The following is a 17,170-nucleotide window of genomic DNA, read 5'->3' on the forward strand; positions in this document are numbered from 1 at the left end:
ACTGAGTAAACACAACACCACCTTGATTGTGATATGCCAGGTTCACCATGGGGTATGAGCCATGGCATCTACTACATACCATTTTGAATACACTATTCCCACTGGGCTTGTGTGGGATGTAAGAGTTCTTGGGGTCCTACAAGTGTTTTAAAAAAACTTACATAAACATACGGGAAGTGGAAGGGTTGCATGTTAATGGCCCATGCAAACTGGGCCATTAATTATCTCTCAAGAGGCAAGCATCTGATGTTTTGATCATGGAATAATTGCCAATCAACAGCTTTCTTCAGAAGCCCATTTGGGGTAGAGAGCTCTTTCCAAATGCCACTGGGCCAAATGAAATTGTGGGACAACATATCTGGGTCTTGGGCCAGAGGTTCCTGACATCTTTATTGTATGGAAGGTGTATTAATCTCAGTACAATATGTTCCCAGGTATCCTGGCCTATGGCTACTGCTCTAGTTTCTACATGTATCATCACTGTTTGTATCACTTCCCTTTTTGCATGCTGAATAAAATAAGTTTGCCTTGATACAGGAGCAAGCAGCCTAAGGCAGACTTTCCCAGCCTGATGCCTGCCAGACATTTTGGACTTTTAGCTCCCATCAACCTCAGTAAGCCTGGCTGGTTGACAGAAATGCTGGGTATTAAGGTTGGAAAAGGCTGGCCTAAAGTCTGGCATGGATACCTCTTGCCCAAAGATGTGGTCCCCATTTCACTACAGTGAAATCACTAGCCTATGATTTAAAAGGCATAGAAGAATGAAAGGGAAAGTCTTGGGAGATTGCTTAAGGCTTTGCCTTAACCCCTTAGATCTCCATTAAAACATACAGTATTAGCAGAGTGGCCAGTGGCTGAACAGAAGTTCACAGTTGTGTTTGCCATGTCCTGTCCTAACATGCCCTATGGAAATGATTCTCAATTAGAGTATCTAATGTGGTAGGAAGCTGATTTCTGTATTCTGGAGATAGTGGTTCAATTTTGTCAGCAGCAGCGATGGCCAAAGTAAGCCATGTAAACCCTGTCTGTGTTCACCAAGCAAAGTTTGATCATTGATTGGCATCTGTGTGCAGTGCTGATGATATGCTTAAGATGATATGTTCAGTTTACACATGGCAGTTCTTGAAAACAATCGTGCATTGGGAAAATGCAGTGCTTCACATTCCATCCTTCGGTCATTGCCTTCTGTGGCAAATAGATTTTTCTTCCACATAAGCACTGCCCTGGCGCACAAGCATGCATCGTCAGCTGAACATTTAATCAGTGGGCTTCCAAATTGCTATACCAAATGAACTGCACTGTGGTTTAGAGAGAAAAACGTAGTTTATTTGGATACTTGAATTTGATGTAATGAGCTGCACTGAAAGCTCTAATGACAATTTAATAATTGTTCATTTATTTGTATTGGGCAAGATTGCTGTTTCTTACATTCTGGTCTTCTCATTTGGGGGCTCTCATGTGCTATTTTAAAATCATAACTATGTTTTGACAGAACTATACTTTACTGGTTACTATTCTGTCTGCAGCCTGCTTTGTTAGTCCTGTGCAATTCCAGCCTGTCTTCTAACTAGCACTGTCTTCTCGTTGCAGAAGTGCCTAGCTGCCATTCTCTTTATATGAGGCAAGAAGGCTTCCTGGCTCACCCAAACAGAACAGAAGTTAAGTGTGTGTTTTGTTACTTTACCTCTGTCTAGAAGCAGAATTTTAGTACATAAAGAGAAAAAATGAGATGCTTTTGAAACTCTGGTTTCTGTTGCCGCTTTTTTAAAAAGCTGATAATAGTCAGGCATCTGTAAACTCAGGAAGAAATTCCAGCAGTTGGATGTCTTTTCCAAGATAGCTTAATGTGCTTTTAATTATAACATTCTGCAGTCTACCTTCAGGCAAGTTGTGATTACCTGAGGGCATACTTCTGAGCCACTGGTAATTCGAACCCATGCTTTAAGGTGGGTGGAAGTGTGTCAAAGAGCTACTGTGACTTTGATGCTCTAAACACAACATCATGGGGGTTGGTTTTTGAAAGAAGAGAGCACACAGTATATGCTTTACTTGGTGACCTCTCTTTGTACATGCCCTAAAGCACTTCTGAAATTCACTGAGAGTTTTAAATACTAGTTTGATGGCTGGCCAATATGCTTCCTGGTAGAGCAATAATGCAAACTTGGATTTTCTGGCATTTGAGCTGTGAAGCAGCTGTACGTGGCTGCCCTGGCACATAATTTCAAGATGTGTCTTTCATCTTATGCTAAACTATGAGGATCTGTAAACCCAACTGAAGGACTGGGCTAACACCCTTCCCTCTCTCCTCCTTCTGCACTTTCCCAATCTTGGCTTAACACTGCATATGAACTACAAGCTCTTGATATGATTAACAAGTCAGCTGAACAAGCCAGGGTTTATAACTGTTTACCAACAGACAAGATTTTGTTTGGAGCCACAATTCCTTGTTCATGTGTAACAGCTCTCCACATCTGGTGGCTTTACAGATATTTTGATACTCTCATCAGCCTCAGCAAACATAGCAAATGGTCAGCGTAATGGGAATTGTAACCCAAGATATCTGAAATGAGCCAGACGGTGGAAAGCTTGTCAATAACAACACCCTGGAATTGAGGAAAGTGGAGCTACATGCTGCATAACAGTGACCCTGTGGGAGCTTGACGTTTTGCTCAGTCTTGAAGTAGCTTGTCTCTAAATCTTGGCTTAGCATTGCATACGAACCAGGACCATGTCATCTAGCACATTTTTTTGTTTCCTGCTTTGCTTGAGCCCAATCTGGTAACTTTTCATGTCAAGGCTGCATGAGCTAAGCAAGTTGGAAATTCGGCCAATGTGCTAATGTTTTCATTTTGGCAGTTAAATCACAGTTCTGTATCTTTCTTGGAAAAATCTCTATTTTATTAGATATGAAGAGGTGTGGATTTTCTCAGAATGAAGGCTGTCATTTTGTGCTTCAGCAGAATATTCCTTATCAATTAGTTCTGGAACAAGATAACCAATGCAATGTATGCATATGGCTTGACTGTCAGTTTTAATGTTTACTTTAACAGGCTGTCTGCTCTGTTGTATGCCTCTTTTGCAGATTCCCTTTAGTGAATAAATTTCTCTTTCTTCTAAAATTACAGGCTGTATGTATGAAAAGGGACCAAGACAGTTTTATGATGACACCTGTGTTGTTCCAGAGAAGTTTGAAGGTATATTATACATATATTATGGGAAGCAGGTATTTTTCCTTGTGAGAAGAGTTAGAAAGAGTAAAGGATTAGGGTGTTTTATTTTGAAATGGTCAAAACACAGGCTAGCAGCCTTCCAGTTCAAGACAGTTAAGAGACCATTTGCCATACACCCAACCAAAAGATGATCTTTGTCTTTAGGAACTGAACCCTGCTTTTCAATAGAGTATCCTCCTTTTTTTTTTTTTTTTTTTTGCAAGCAAAAGTGTCTATACTTAAAGACCAGAGCCAGCCCTGTAGTTTAGCCCTTCTGAAGAGTCCTAGGTGGATTTCCATCGCACTGATGATCACATGCAGCTTGTTATGAGAGATTTATTGAAAGCTGATCCGGTAATTAACGAAGCAGAACAGAAAGCAGCTACTCTGGATTTACTGATGACTAATGCAAACTCTTGTCCTTTTTTTATTATCCATGAAGAGATGAATTATGGAACACAAGTGCAACAGAGCTATTCAAGGGTTTCTGGATGCCTTAGAGAAAGCTGTGCTTTGTTGAATGCTGTATTAGTTTGTTTAATGAACCTGTTGCCGAAAGAGTAGAATGTATAATATATTTTAAAAATGCTTTTGAGGAGGGCTAACTGGTAGCAAATGTTTGTATAGAAATAAACCATCTCCTCATGATTAGATGTAAACAGCATGTATTGTGTGGGGGAAACTGCTAAATATGTTAATGTTGCTTTTGTGGCCAAAGGAATCTGGACAGGAATTCCATGTCACATTAATTGCACTACTCGCTGACTTTTGGCAAGAGCTAGTTTGCAAAGCACACCTCTAATTGATTTGAAGGGCAATCCTAGAGATGTTTACTCAGACGTAGACCCCACTGAGTTCAATGGATATAGGATTGCAAATTCAGTTGCTGATTTCTGCAGACAAGTATGGAATTTTAAACTATTTATGTTACCATAGCTATTTCCACCCAAACGTGTAAGCAGATTTTCAGCTTGCAGAGTGTACTTCCAGCTTTGAAGGTGAAGTATGCACACCAACAAGTTAATTATTTCATAGTTTTATAACTCGCTTTTTGGGGAGAAATCCCCTTACAAAGTAGACGGTCACTTTATTAAATTGACACAAGAATAAAACTGAATCATAAAAATAATATTTAATAGGTAAATTTGTAAAATAACGAAGTTGCAGCAGCAGATACAATCTTAATTAAAAGTGCAGTACACTAAAATGAATAAAATACAGGCTGGATAAAGTAGATCTTTAAAAGCCTCCTAACTGTTAGCAAAGAGTGTAGCATAAATACTTCTAGAAAGAGAGCTTTCGAAAGTGGTGGGCCACCACAAAAAAGGCCCTGTCCTTGTTATTTGGGCCTCAGATGCTGACCTTAATGCTCATACAGGATTATACAGGCTCTTCCAAGAATCTTGTCTCAGATTGTCTCGGACCTTAGAGGCTAATATCAACACCTTAAATTGGGCTCAGAAACAGGCATGCGATACAGCTGGCAAAGCCTAGTTCCTGCAGGCATTCTGGCTATTGCTATTGGTCACATACCTCCATGTCTTCTATCACATCTCTTTCAGCTGGGGAAAGTGAAGAAAGCCCTTAGCAGCAGTGGGAGGGCTGTACCATCACTGTCATTCCTCCAGAGCGCCAGTGAAGAGAGCAGACTCACCATGCCTCCTTCCCTCCAGCTGGTGGAGCATTTGTCTTGTCAGGGCGTAGAGCTTTCTAAAGAAAAGGTGCCTCCTCTCAGCTTAGACAGCCGGTTGCAGGGTGCTTAGCTAATTCTGCCCAGCTAGAGCTGGAGAAGGCTGTTTCCACTGATGCTGACAGCTGCACTAGCATTCGGTTTTTCCAGTAGGGCAGCTAGGCTGTGCTTAATATATGGGAGGGGAACTGCTCTCAGGACAGAAATGTTTATATAAATATATATTTTAAAAAACCTCAAGAGTTTGTTTTCAGTGCTCAATGAACAAGAGGAACTTTCTGACATTGTCTTTCATTCATTCATGTATAAACAGATTTTTACATGTAGCTTAGAATGGTTAAATTACATAGAGAACCTATGAGAACATAAAGAACTCTTATTTATACTTGGGAGTAGGTTATTACTTCTGCTAGTTATGGCTGTGTTACTTCAAGCCATGATCTTTATGTCTAATTTAAAAATTAGTTTCACTGTTCCCCTTAGAACTGATTTTGCTAATTTCGTCAAACATCAGGCTGACATAACCATGCACTGATGACTTTTCCGAAGGTCAGTCAAGGAAATGAGAGAATATGCTGCTTAGCATCTCACTTTGCCTTTATTTTTTTTCCTGGGGCACCTGACCTCAGAGTCACAGTTTTTTATTTTCTTTAGTTTCTGTGGCAGTTTCTTTTACTACTGAGGACGTAGTCTGGCCTTGCACATACACTCCTGGTTGGATATCAGCAGAAGCAATATTCATCTTCAATCTTGAAAAAGTAATAAAAGTTAGTTAGCACAACAAAATGAGTGATGTATTGATTCTAGAAATGCTGTCTCTATCCCTGCTCTGTCTCCAAATTATGTTTCTGTGGAGGGGACAACACATCATGTCCCTTTCAAGGAAGATCAGAGTGAGGTACATGCAACACTTCAGGTACCTTTTCATTTATGAGTTCAGACACCTGAGTCCATGCATGCTGCCCTAGAGAATGGGGCCGAAGAGAATGGAGTATAGCAGAAGGTTGGTTTCAGTAATCTTGCAGCATCAAATATCTGCTTTTTACTGAAGAATTTGGTTTCTAGTCATGTGTGTGTCTCTGATTCCATATTAGTTGTAATCAGCATCTGACTGAACAATGAGAGGTTAAAAGCTAGGATTTATACCTAAGCAGTCATGTTTCTCTTTGGTTTAAAATGATTGTCAATGTGTGTATGCTTTAAGTAGCTTCCTTTCAACCATATTGGTCGTGAAGATCTCTGTGTGAACAGATTTAATGCAAAGCAGTTATGTACCATAGTGCAAGTCTTTAGGATGCTCTGCCTTGCGTCAAAGCAGGAAGTAATGCTTTCTTGCTCAAAGATCAAGCATTGCAGGCATCGTTCACGGGGTGGGGGATGTAATCTCACTTCTTAGCTTTTCAGCTGACAATTCTGTGTGCTCTTCACTGAGATTATCTTTAAAATGTCTTGGGTTAAGCATATGAGGTTGCTGGCTTTGGGGAGGAGCAATTTATAATTTTCCAGATTGGCTGTATGTGGTATTTTTCTGGGTTTTTTTCCTTTGCAATTGATCTAGTGCTTTTCTGAAGTATTGCTAATGCACAGCTAAACTATGCTAAATATGAACCCATCTGTATGAGTCCAATACGCCAAAGACAGACTCATCTATCTGCAGGATTTGCATACCCGTACATAAAGCTCACACTGTTTAAGTCCTAGCCAAATACTCTGTCAAATTTCTCTTAGATGAATTTGCATCCTAAAAGCATTTCAGTCAATCAGTTTTTGCAGATATATAAAGCTTACATTGCATTTCCAAATGAGATATTGTGTGCAGTATTGTATACAAATGAAGTCCTTCAAATATCCAAATTGTTATTAAAAGGTGTTCTGCTTTGTCGAGCCTAGGTCTGGTGTAACGTTTGCAAGTCAGTTTTGCATAGATTGGGTCTAGGACAAAGACATGAAGCTGCACTCAAGAGATTCTGAATTTAGCCATGTTCTAAAAGTTGCATGTGGCTTCAGTTGATAGCAATTTATTTACCTTGTACTTGTATCCTGTATACGGGGCCATCTCCAAAAGGAGAGATAGGTTAATAACACATAGAATAATAACATACATAGCCTAGAATTAAAACACACTTTCTTCTGCTGTTGTTGGCTTGTCCTTGTCCTCACAAGAGCTGAGTTCCATTAAGCAGTGTTTTGTTTTGCATAGGTGATATTAAACAGGAGCCAGGAATGTACCGTGAAGGGCCCACATACCAGCGCCGGGGCTCTCTTCAGCTGTGGCAGTTCTTAGTAGCCCTTCTTGATGATCCATCAAACTCTCACTTCATTGCTTGGACAGGACGAGGCATGGAATTCAAGTTGATTGAACCAGAAGAGGTGAGCAATAAGCCTGTGGATCTCTCTTGGCCACTTCTTGTGCATCTGGCCAAAGTGCCCTACTTCATCGTTCTGTCAGAATTGATTCTCCCGTGTCTAATCTATACAGCTGACGGTGCATTTATCTTCATAGTAGCCTTGTGCATTTCCATGGAATATTCAAACTAAATTTTTAAGGTTGTCTTCCCCTGCCATTAGCTGCAGAGAAATACATCCATCTTCTCTCCTTTTTGTAATTGGTGGGATCTTGGACCTGTCCTTTGAAGTGTGCGGTCCCAGCCCCACACAAATGGAGGCTCACGCGGGTCAACATGGAACATGTGACATGAGCAAAATGCATGCAGACATGGAAAAATAAGGAGGATCTGATGCTTCCCTTACGCATATTTGCTAACTCAGAACGCTAGTCACATTGTTTTGGGCCCATATACTCCTGACTCCCAGCTCAAGGTTCCATCATGCAAAGGAATCTAATTCTAGTACAGGTCCTAATGCACAAAGTGGAGTTATTATCCTATCGTAGTGTATGCAGCAGCATTTTGTACCTTGGAATAATCCCATGTTTGAACATGGGGCATCTTGGCTAGAAAGAACTTTGTTCATAATTTTTACTTCTCTGATGAACTTTTATTTTGAAAAATATAGCTGAAAGTAAGGCCTGTTCGTTAAACTAATTTTGGCAAACCATTGATCGTTTCTTTCTGTGACAGGTGGCACGTCGTTGGGGGATTCAGAAAAACAGGCCGGCCATGAACTATGATAAACTTAGCCGTTCACTTCGTTATTATTATGAGAAGGGAATCATGCAAAAGGTGAGCAGTTAATGTGGCACTGAATTTCATTGGAGTGTTGCATATTAATCTAAAAACCAGTTTATAAGAGTAAGCAGCTGCAAACTGCATTGTTCCAAGTGTTTTGTTGCCAGTTCTGCAAATGTTTAGATTTTCATCTCTTTATGGGGTGCACCCTGAGTCACTCTTCCTGCCCATGTTGTTCCCAGCTGCTCATCCCCCTGCTCGTCTTCCTCCTGGATACTACCTGCCTCATTGACAAGGGGGGAGCCATTGAACAAATAGGCAGGGATATCTACCTTTCCTTCCTCTCATCAACAGCACCATTACATAGAGTAGTATAAGAGGCCGCGGAAAAAGCAGTTTGCATTGCTGAAGAGCAGGGGCAGGCCTCTTGCCAGGTGCCTGAACATGCCAACTCTGGATGCCAGCTCTGAAAAAGTCAATGTGGGGCCATTGGCTGCTGTCTGGGCATGCTAGCCTTTGCTGCCAGCCCTGGAAAAGAGATTCCATTTCTACTTTTAATGCTCCCAACCCCCCTTCTCTAACATTGCTCCCAAGGTTGCTGGAGAGAGATACGTCTACAAGTTTGTTTGTGATCCTGAAGCCCTCTTCTCCATGGCGTTTCCGGACAACCAGCGCCCCTTGCTGAAGACGGACATGGAACGTCACATCAACGAAGAGGACACCGTGCCTCTGTCGCACTTTGACGAAAGCATGGTCTACATGCAGGAAGGAGGCTGCTGTAACACCCACCCTTATAACGAAGGCTATGTGTATTAACTGCACTGACGTTAATGAAGCACCCTGCCCGCTCCTCCCCCCCTCCCCAAGTTTCTCCTCTTTCATGAGACCAGGAGGAAAGCTGAATCCCCTTCAGTTGGTTTTGTAAAAAAATAAATAAACAATAGAAAAAAGAAAGAAAGAAAGAATAAAAAAGAATAAAATAGTACTATAAAGGGGCTTCTCCTGTTGCATTACTCCTATGGTCTGCCATGGACAGTGCACTTTATTTGAAAGGGGAAGATTGGGATCCCATGATTTATTCTGTGGAACAAGAAGGAAAGGGTGGGCTTGCTTTCTCTCTCTTTAAGATTGGGAATGGAATATACAGGTTTTAAGTACATCCAAGCTGTATCATGTCTCTTTTTGTTTCATATTGGCTAAAAGATATTGTACATGTTCTTGGGGTATCCATAGTACAGTTAATTCTAGATGTGATTGATTGAATTATTTGTATACTACTTGGGGAAATACCTGCCATGGTCACTGCCCCCCCACCTTTTGTCATGCCCCCTCGCCTACTTTTCTATGTTAAAAAGACATGGAGAACTACCTAATGCCGAATCAACCCTTTAGCCCATTTGGTTCATGATTGCCCACTCCAATTGGACCAGGTCTCTGGGGTTTCAGAGAAATGTTTTTCCCAGCCTTGACTGGAGATGGCAGGGATGAAACCTATGGAGCCTCTTGCATGCAAAACACATGCTCTGCCACTAACCTTTGGTCCAGTTATAAAAGTTGCACGATTTAAGAAGAGCTAGGCATACCACTGCCTGTTTCCATTTTTGTTTTGAAAGCCAAGTTCATTTGTTTTCAGTTTTCCCTTAGTGTCTATTTTTAAATATCTTTCCTGCTGCCTTGTGTTCATTATCAGGTCATTAAGAGAGGCATTTGCTGTGGACTGAAGAGCACAATTCTTGGCTTGAAACTGCAAATTGCAGGGTTGTAGCTTAGCTTCTTGTATCTGGTACCATCTTGCTATGCAAGTACAGCATATCTACCTTTTCAGATCTTTCAGGACCCCCCTGAATATAACAATTAGATGTGCCGATCCATTCTGGCTATCACTTCAGCATTAAATATGGGATTGTGATCGCAGAGAAAATGTATTGCGCCCTTCCATTTACTTTGATGCATTTGTACGTTATTTAATCAATAGGAATTAACTGTACTAGTTAATGCTGTTTAGACCACAGCAAGCACTCCTTCAGCAAAATATCCAATACACTAAATAGGTACTTTAGTAATTTTTAGACATGGTACCCATTAATATGCATTTAAACCTTTTACTGCTGTGTTATGTTGATAAACATATATACATACTAGATAATGCTAATGCTTCTGCTGCTGTCTTTTTTTCTGTAATATTCTCTTTGCTGAATTTACTATGCCCATTTATAAGCAATGCTGTAACTACAGGTAGCATTTCAGGACAAAATAGATGACTTGAACCATTTATTGCTTAGAGAAATAGCTTAGGCCACAGCTGTGCTATAAGCAGCTTTTATGCGCATTGACAAATGAGTAGTAAGTTTGAGCTTGCTAAGAGGAGCTCTGCAGTACCTTTTATAACTTGCAGTGGAGCAGAGACTTCCACAAGCCGTCAAAAGAATACAATGAATTTGCTGTATACTGTTGTAGTGCTGGCACTGATGCTTATCAATCAAGTTTGTTTTGGACACTAAATGTAAATGTGATCAAAGATGTTTGGAAGAACATTGAAAAGCAGCCTTTCCCATCTCAGCCTGCTCCATATGTGTACGACAATCCCCATCATGTCTGGCCAGCACGAAGATGCTGGGCATTATAGTCCTACACCGTTTCTGGAAGGTGCTGGGTTGGGGAAGGCAACTTTAAAGGTTCTCTTTTTTTTTTTTAATTTTGAGAAGGGTATTGTTGAAAGCGAGACACACCCCTTGTTTTGCATACAAAAATTGAGAGGGGGGAAAGTTTTAACTATTTATGAACGTCTTTTCTGAAACATCCTAGTTTCCGAGTTTGAAAGGATAGAAATGAGGTTTGAGCTGTCCAGTGAGCCTTGTAAACAGTGACTCTTCAAAGCAATTTCTTCCCCAACACACACACACACACACACACACACACACACACACACACACAAACATTCTTTGTCTGGTATTATCAACTCTGGGAGAAGGAAAGTAGAATTAGGAGTCCATAATCATTAGCCACAGAAATAATGTTCCATTGTAAATGACATGAAATCAAAGATGCCTTGAGGTGGTGATGTACTTTGCACTCAGTGTTGGTCAGGAAACCAGTAAAGCTATAAATGATTTATTATGCAATTCATTTCAAACTAACGAGTCTTAGCCACTGTCAACCACCACTGTAGAAAAAACACACTGGGTTTGCATTTACTTCACCAAGCAACATACGGTAACTTAATAGGTGCATGTGTATAAATCCAGGGTATGCTAGCCTTACTAAAACCTCAATGGACAGCCCTTCATGTTATTCTTGCTACCAATCTGTAGCACTAATAGTCCAAATGACTAATATATGTACAGAATAACCCCCTACCCTTTGGGGTAGAGACGTGTTTTGAAACTTTTTCTAGAATCGCCTAGGGATACTTACAGGCCAAATGTGACATGGTGTGTCTTAAATCAACCTGTTTGGCTGAAAAGATGGTGGGACTGGGCTGGGCTGGGCTGGGCTGGGCTGGAGCTTACCTTTTCTCAATAATAAAAAGGCACACGGGGAAGCAAAATGCATCCCCTCCTCATCTTTCCATGCTCCACTGCTTTATTCCAGTTTCTGTCTGCTGGCGCGCTTCTAGGATGGGGGCTCAGCTGAAAGGAAGAGGGTTAAGCAGCAGTGTGTGGTGTGATTTGATGGGGAGGGAACAAGTTTTGTCAACCCTCCCAGGTTGCCTCTTTTGCTATCAAAGCTTTATCTACCCACTCTACTTTATAGCTAAATGGGTCAGCATCAGGGTTAGCCCTAGGATGACCAACCTCCTGTTCCCAGGACTCTCTGCTCACCTAGTGCGATGGTGATGCTTACCTGCCCTGACAACCCTCCTACATCAGTTGGGTATACACCTGGAATATGCTGCAACACACACACATTCCTTGGCAGGCAAGTTAATGTGAAAAGTGTTCCCTGAAGGTAGAAAATGTCAAACAGCAGGTGTAGGCACAGACAAAGAGTATTGGGGGAATCCAGATTTAAGAAGGCTTTACTTTTTCATGAAATAGAGCCCCAGTGTATGAGTCCCTTTAATGAAAAGTTCTGCTATTGCTTTTGGTTTATCAGTATTGGCTTAGAGCATTTCTTGTCAGGATGAGATGTATATTTGGTGAATGGGGTGGGTGGTTTTAAAAAAGCCTAACTATTCAAATGTCTAAATAATATTTTTTAAAAAGTTATATATACTGTATAAGGTAGTGATTCACTGAACAAAATAGGCAATTCACCCACCATCGAATGAATTCCCAAGGGGAAAAAATTGGTACAAGAAGTTGTTATATGGAATTGATTAACCCTTTTGAAACTGTACCTTTTAAAAGAGTTTAAGTTCTGTTTTTATTCCACATTTTTCCAGGTAGATTAATAAATCTGGCAGCTGATTTCTGAAAGCTGGTTGTTTGGATTTCTAAGGAATGCATGTTTGTTTGTCATTCATTCAAACCTACTAAAATGTTTGCTGTGGCAGAGCAAGAAGCATTTCCGTTACTGTATCCAGAAGAGCATAGCAAGTGAAGGTCCTTGCTCTTTTGACTGTCACTTCATGCTAAAAAGGATACTATAAAAAAGAGATGGTAAGAGCTGATGCATTTGGGAGAGGGGCAGTGCAGGTGGTCATTTGGGTGTATCATATAATGGATTGATACCAAGTAGTCGCATGGGGAAGCTGAGTGAGTAATAGTGGCTACTTTACTCAGCCCTGGTGATGACTAAGCATGGGAAGGCATGGGCACCACGTGAGTCACATGCAGCTCCCAGGGAAAATATTGGCGTGGGCAAGAATGGTGTCCCTAGTGGCTCCAGGCATCAAAATGGCCTCATTTTGCTTGTTAGCTTGTCCATGGCCACTGAAGACACAATTTTTATTTACGTATTCATTTTTAAGAAACCGGTGTCTTAAAAGATTCATGGGACAAAAATGATTCCTAGAACTCTTGCAGCTGGTATAGGGTTCCTTTAGGCTGTCAGAACAAATTCTTGATTCCAGTGAATCTGAATATGCCATTTCTGGCAAACTAGCAAATTGAGTCCTGGCTCAGTAAGTCAGCCCTCAGTCTTAAGGTGTTCTTGACTTTAAATTAGAAGCATGTGTACTTGTATGCATATATGCCTTTAATCTAAAGTTCAGTTGGATCCATACTTAACTGCACTTTTATTCAGTGGGTGTGTTCTTAATATTACTATATCTAGATCCAAACCATCAATTTTACATCGCAGGGCATGACTTGTGAATCAGCCACTTTGCTGAAGCCAAGGAGGTCTGAGTCTGGTCTGTTTGTAGGGAGAAGATCACAGGCAACTGCATGTGCCATCTTGAGTTCCACAGAGGAAGAAAGATTGGATATAGATGTAACAAATCTTACCTTTCCCCTATCCCTAAGGAAGTGGGTAGAGGAAAATGTTGGTGATATCACAGACACCAGCCAATAGATTCTAGCTATCAGAATCATAATGCTATCAGATACAGAAAAAGAATCAGTTTTTCTGTAGTTTAATCTGACCATTGTGCAAACCTGCAGAACTTCTTTCTGCCCCCACTTACATTCCTGCTGCTGCCATGGGACTGAAAACGTGTTCTGAAGACAGCTTGGTATCACTCGTGTTCCGGTTCTTCGGGTTCTTTACTCTCAGGTGGGATGAAGAGATGAAGTGCTGGGCTTGCCTCAAGGTCCCATAATGTAGCAATGTGAAGTGCAAAGCACAGCACAATTGTGTGGCGTGCACAGTGGGGCATTTGAACAGCAGAGATCAACGGGGTTCCTCTCACGTGCTTTTATAGATCACTCGTGGAGCACAGGTGCACATGCAGCCCTCCTCCCAAAGCAAGAATTAGCTGGATGCATGGATGGCCTTGTGTCTAAATGAATCCAAATGGACCTGACATAATCAGCCTGCAGTGAAAATAACCCCACAAAAATGGTTGTTGAATCAGCCCTGGGAGTGTTCTAGATAATGCAAAGAATGAGCTATTAAAGAAAAAATAATACAGGACTGGTGGAGTTAAAGAGAAAGCAGCACGTAACTCATGGAGTTATAGAACCATCCAATGGAGAATTTGCTGGATTCAAAGAAAATCTGCCATGATTGTCACTGAGGTCTTCCAGATCCATAAAGCAATGCTGAATCTAGAACCAAGAGAGTAAGCTATATATTTGCGTCAACAAAAATTCATCCCTCTCCTTACTGTGGACCAACTAATCATGCTCACGTATTTTTTAAGCACAAGTAGGGTTCAGCCAAAGCAAGAATGTAACAAATGACTGACCGATAACAAGAATATTTATGGTTGCAATAACTTCAACCACATTTAAAAGGGCAGAATCCCTTTCAAGGCTGTGTACAAGATAAGAGCTGTACAAAGTGGATATGAGATTACTGATAAAATCAGTAAAAATAAATCACTTACGGAGCATCAGAAGTGACCCAAAGTGGGAGTAAAAATTGCTCTCTTCCCTTTTTAAAGGAAGAGGAAGTAAAATTCTTAGTTCATTAGTCTTAATGGAGACATAGGTAAGGAATAGGCAGTTCTGAGTACTGCCACTTGAATGCAAGATGTCAAAGGTACTCAGTTTGAGTTTGCTCCAGGGTTTTTCACTTCTGGAGTTTGGCAAGAGAGTTCTAGTACTTCCACCACCTGTTCCCAGCCACCCACATACACTTGCCACCTCTTCTATTGCTGGTATGGGTGATCAGACAGCTAAAAGGGAATTTGCCCAGTTCTTCTTTCATATGTGCACCTGTGTGCACTTGCTGATGCTCTCTGATCACTGCAGTGGGAAATCCCTGGGGAAAGGAGCCTGCCTGAGCTCAGAGTCTGCTCTTCCATCCATGACTGGGAGCATGCTGGTTCACCGTGATCAGAGGGGCAGGGGAAATGAAGTTGAGTGAGAGGCCATTGCTGTCAGGCTCCATTCCCACCCTATTTTCTTCTTTTTCAGGAATAGGATACTCTTATCAGAAGAGGGGAATGAGCAGTGCAACTGGCTGGGACTTGAGTGTCAGTATTAGATTTTTTTTTAAGCCAAAACTGCTTGAAATAAATGTTGAGAAATGGTAATATCTGCTCAATTTGCTCAACCATTGGATGTTATCAGAAAAATCCACATTTAGCTGTTGCTAACAGAAGAGCTAACAGTATTACTTGAAGAACAGCTTTGCAACAGGGCAGCTGGGCACCCTGTCTCTATTTAGAGGCAAACTCAGTTTCAAGCATGGGGACCATTTTGGTTTTCCAGGTACAAATTCCATCACCTCTAGCCAGTATAGTAAATGATGAGGGATCTTGGGACCTGTGTGCCAAAAGAGGCTACCTGGTCACATTCTTTCCCACAGTTATTGTTGGTGACAGGTATTGTGTTTCTATTTAAATTAAAGTAATTCTTTCTTAATTTGCATCTATACTTTCAAATCAGTACATTCAAATCTAATACAAACCTAAATCTTTTGACCTCTTTTGGTTATGTGTTTAAACATATTGAACTTATAATTCAGGATGGGGAGAAAAAATGTTCAGTTTGCACTTACTTTCACATATTTTAACTATTGTGTGAACCAAAAAAGAATTAACTTGTGATTTTCATATCTCTGAATTTTACAGAGTTATCCAGTGTATGCAAAATGTTCAAAACTATATTAGAAAAAAGTTTGCAAAGATGTGTACATCAGGCAGTGAATATATATTTACATGTGAACTTTATTTTCTTTCCTCTAAGTTAGAGATGAATCGGCCTTAAGATTGGAACAACAAAACAGTGACATTGACAGATTCATCAATCCCTCCATTTACCATATTTTCATTTCTGCTTGTGGGGTTTTAGCCTTTAAAAGATTAAGACTTTAAAGATTTAAATTTTTCCTTAAGATTTTCCCCTGCCCCCTTTTCCATCTTTTGCTGCTTGCAATAGTTGAGTAAACCCATCTGTGCAGTGTTTGGATATAGTTAAAAGAGCAAACAGAACCTTGAAATATGGGTAGTGACTTGTGGTGCCTAAAGGCAAAGTAACTATTGTCATAACGTATTTAAGAAATCAAGTTAATGAGCCATGGGCTCTGTTTCTGTAGAACCAATACAATTTCACTAAAATCAATGGAACTAATCTGAATTATATTACTTGACACCCCCTCAATGGTAATATTAAAAGGGGTGAGGTAGTCATTTTGAGTGGGTAATTAAGAGATATGAAAAAGAGATGAAAGAGAAATGTGTAATAAGGAAGCCACTTTTAAAATAATATCCATGCAAATCCATCAGTTGCTCATATTTTATACCTGTCTACTAGTGTAAGCTTCATTGTATTAAATGGGACTTACTCCCAAGTAAGTCTGTATAAGTTTGCAGAACTTCAGAGCCTCTTTTGCAGTGGTCTTATTTTGCATTTTTTGTGTGTACATGTACATGCACACACAAAATTGTGAAGGAATAGCAAACAAGAAGCTAATATGTTGCAATATGCTAATTTTTCATCAAGGTCCAACTGCAGAACACACAATTATTCATTTCTTTGCTCCCACAGTTAATCTTTGCTCCAAAAGGAAAGGTATTGTGGGTAGAAAATAAGTGTTTAAGGTAGTCATTTGGAGCAAATCAGTTCAGAAGCATATTTTTGTCTTAAAACAATCATTTCAGTTGTCAGGATTCTTCATATAACTAGATGTGATGTAGTAATTAAGAAGAAAGATTGCAATAAGATGAAATAAAACAGCAAGAGCATGGGGGATAATTAAACTTAAAGAGACATATGAGAAGAGGGCAAAACCCAAATCACTGCTAGACCAAAATGCAGCAGAGGTGTGGGGAATGAAATTCATAAGAATTGAGACCCTTCTTTTGATGACAACTGCTTTTAATGACAATTACTATTATCTGGCTCTCAGAACTAAGCTGCTGCTTAAAATGGGGCCGGGCCAAATATATCAGAAGAACACTCAGCTGCTCTCTCTCTCTTGTACTCTGCAACATTGAAGGAAGCATCCTGCAGCTGCAGGATGTTGTAGATGCTTTGGAGACATGGGAAGATCCCTGCACTACTATGGCAGCTCCTCTGTCTTCTGTTTCTGGCAGCATTCATGCCGGCTTACAGTTTAGCTGGCTTATGGTTGCCTTTTCATTTCAACTG

General features: G+C 40.5%; 1 protein-coding gene across 2 annotated transcripts in view; it reads left to right on the forward strand.

The window, feature by feature from the left end:
* The window catches only part of ETV1 (ETS variant transcription factor 1), an 85,482-nt gene extending 73,037 nt beyond the window's left edge, over window positions 1–12,445 (forward strand). For both annotated transcript variants that reach the window (XM_044429530.1, XM_044429531.1), the window contains 5 exons: window positions 1,591–1,659; window positions 3,126–3,194; window positions 7,100–7,269; window positions 7,980–8,081; window positions 8,622–12,445. In XM_044429530.1, coding sequence (XP_044285465.1) covers window positions 1,591–1,659; window positions 3,126–3,194; window positions 7,100–7,269; window positions 7,980–8,081; window positions 8,622–8,843 — 632 coding nt within the window. In that variant the 3' untranslated portion in view covers window positions 8,844–12,445. The remainder of the gene's footprint in view (window positions 1–1,590; window positions 1,660–3,125; window positions 3,195–7,099; window positions 7,270–7,979; window positions 8,082–8,621) is intronic.
* Window positions 12,446–17,170: the final 4,725 nt, after the last annotated feature.

This window comes from Varanus komodoensis, unplaced genomic scaffold (assembly GCF_004798865.1).
Source record: "Varanus komodoensis strain SLA01 unplaced genomic scaffold, ASM479886v1 scaffold2, whole genome shotgun sequence".
NCBI lineage: Eukaryota > Metazoa > Chordata > Lepidosauria > Squamata > Varanidae > Varanus > Varanus komodoensis.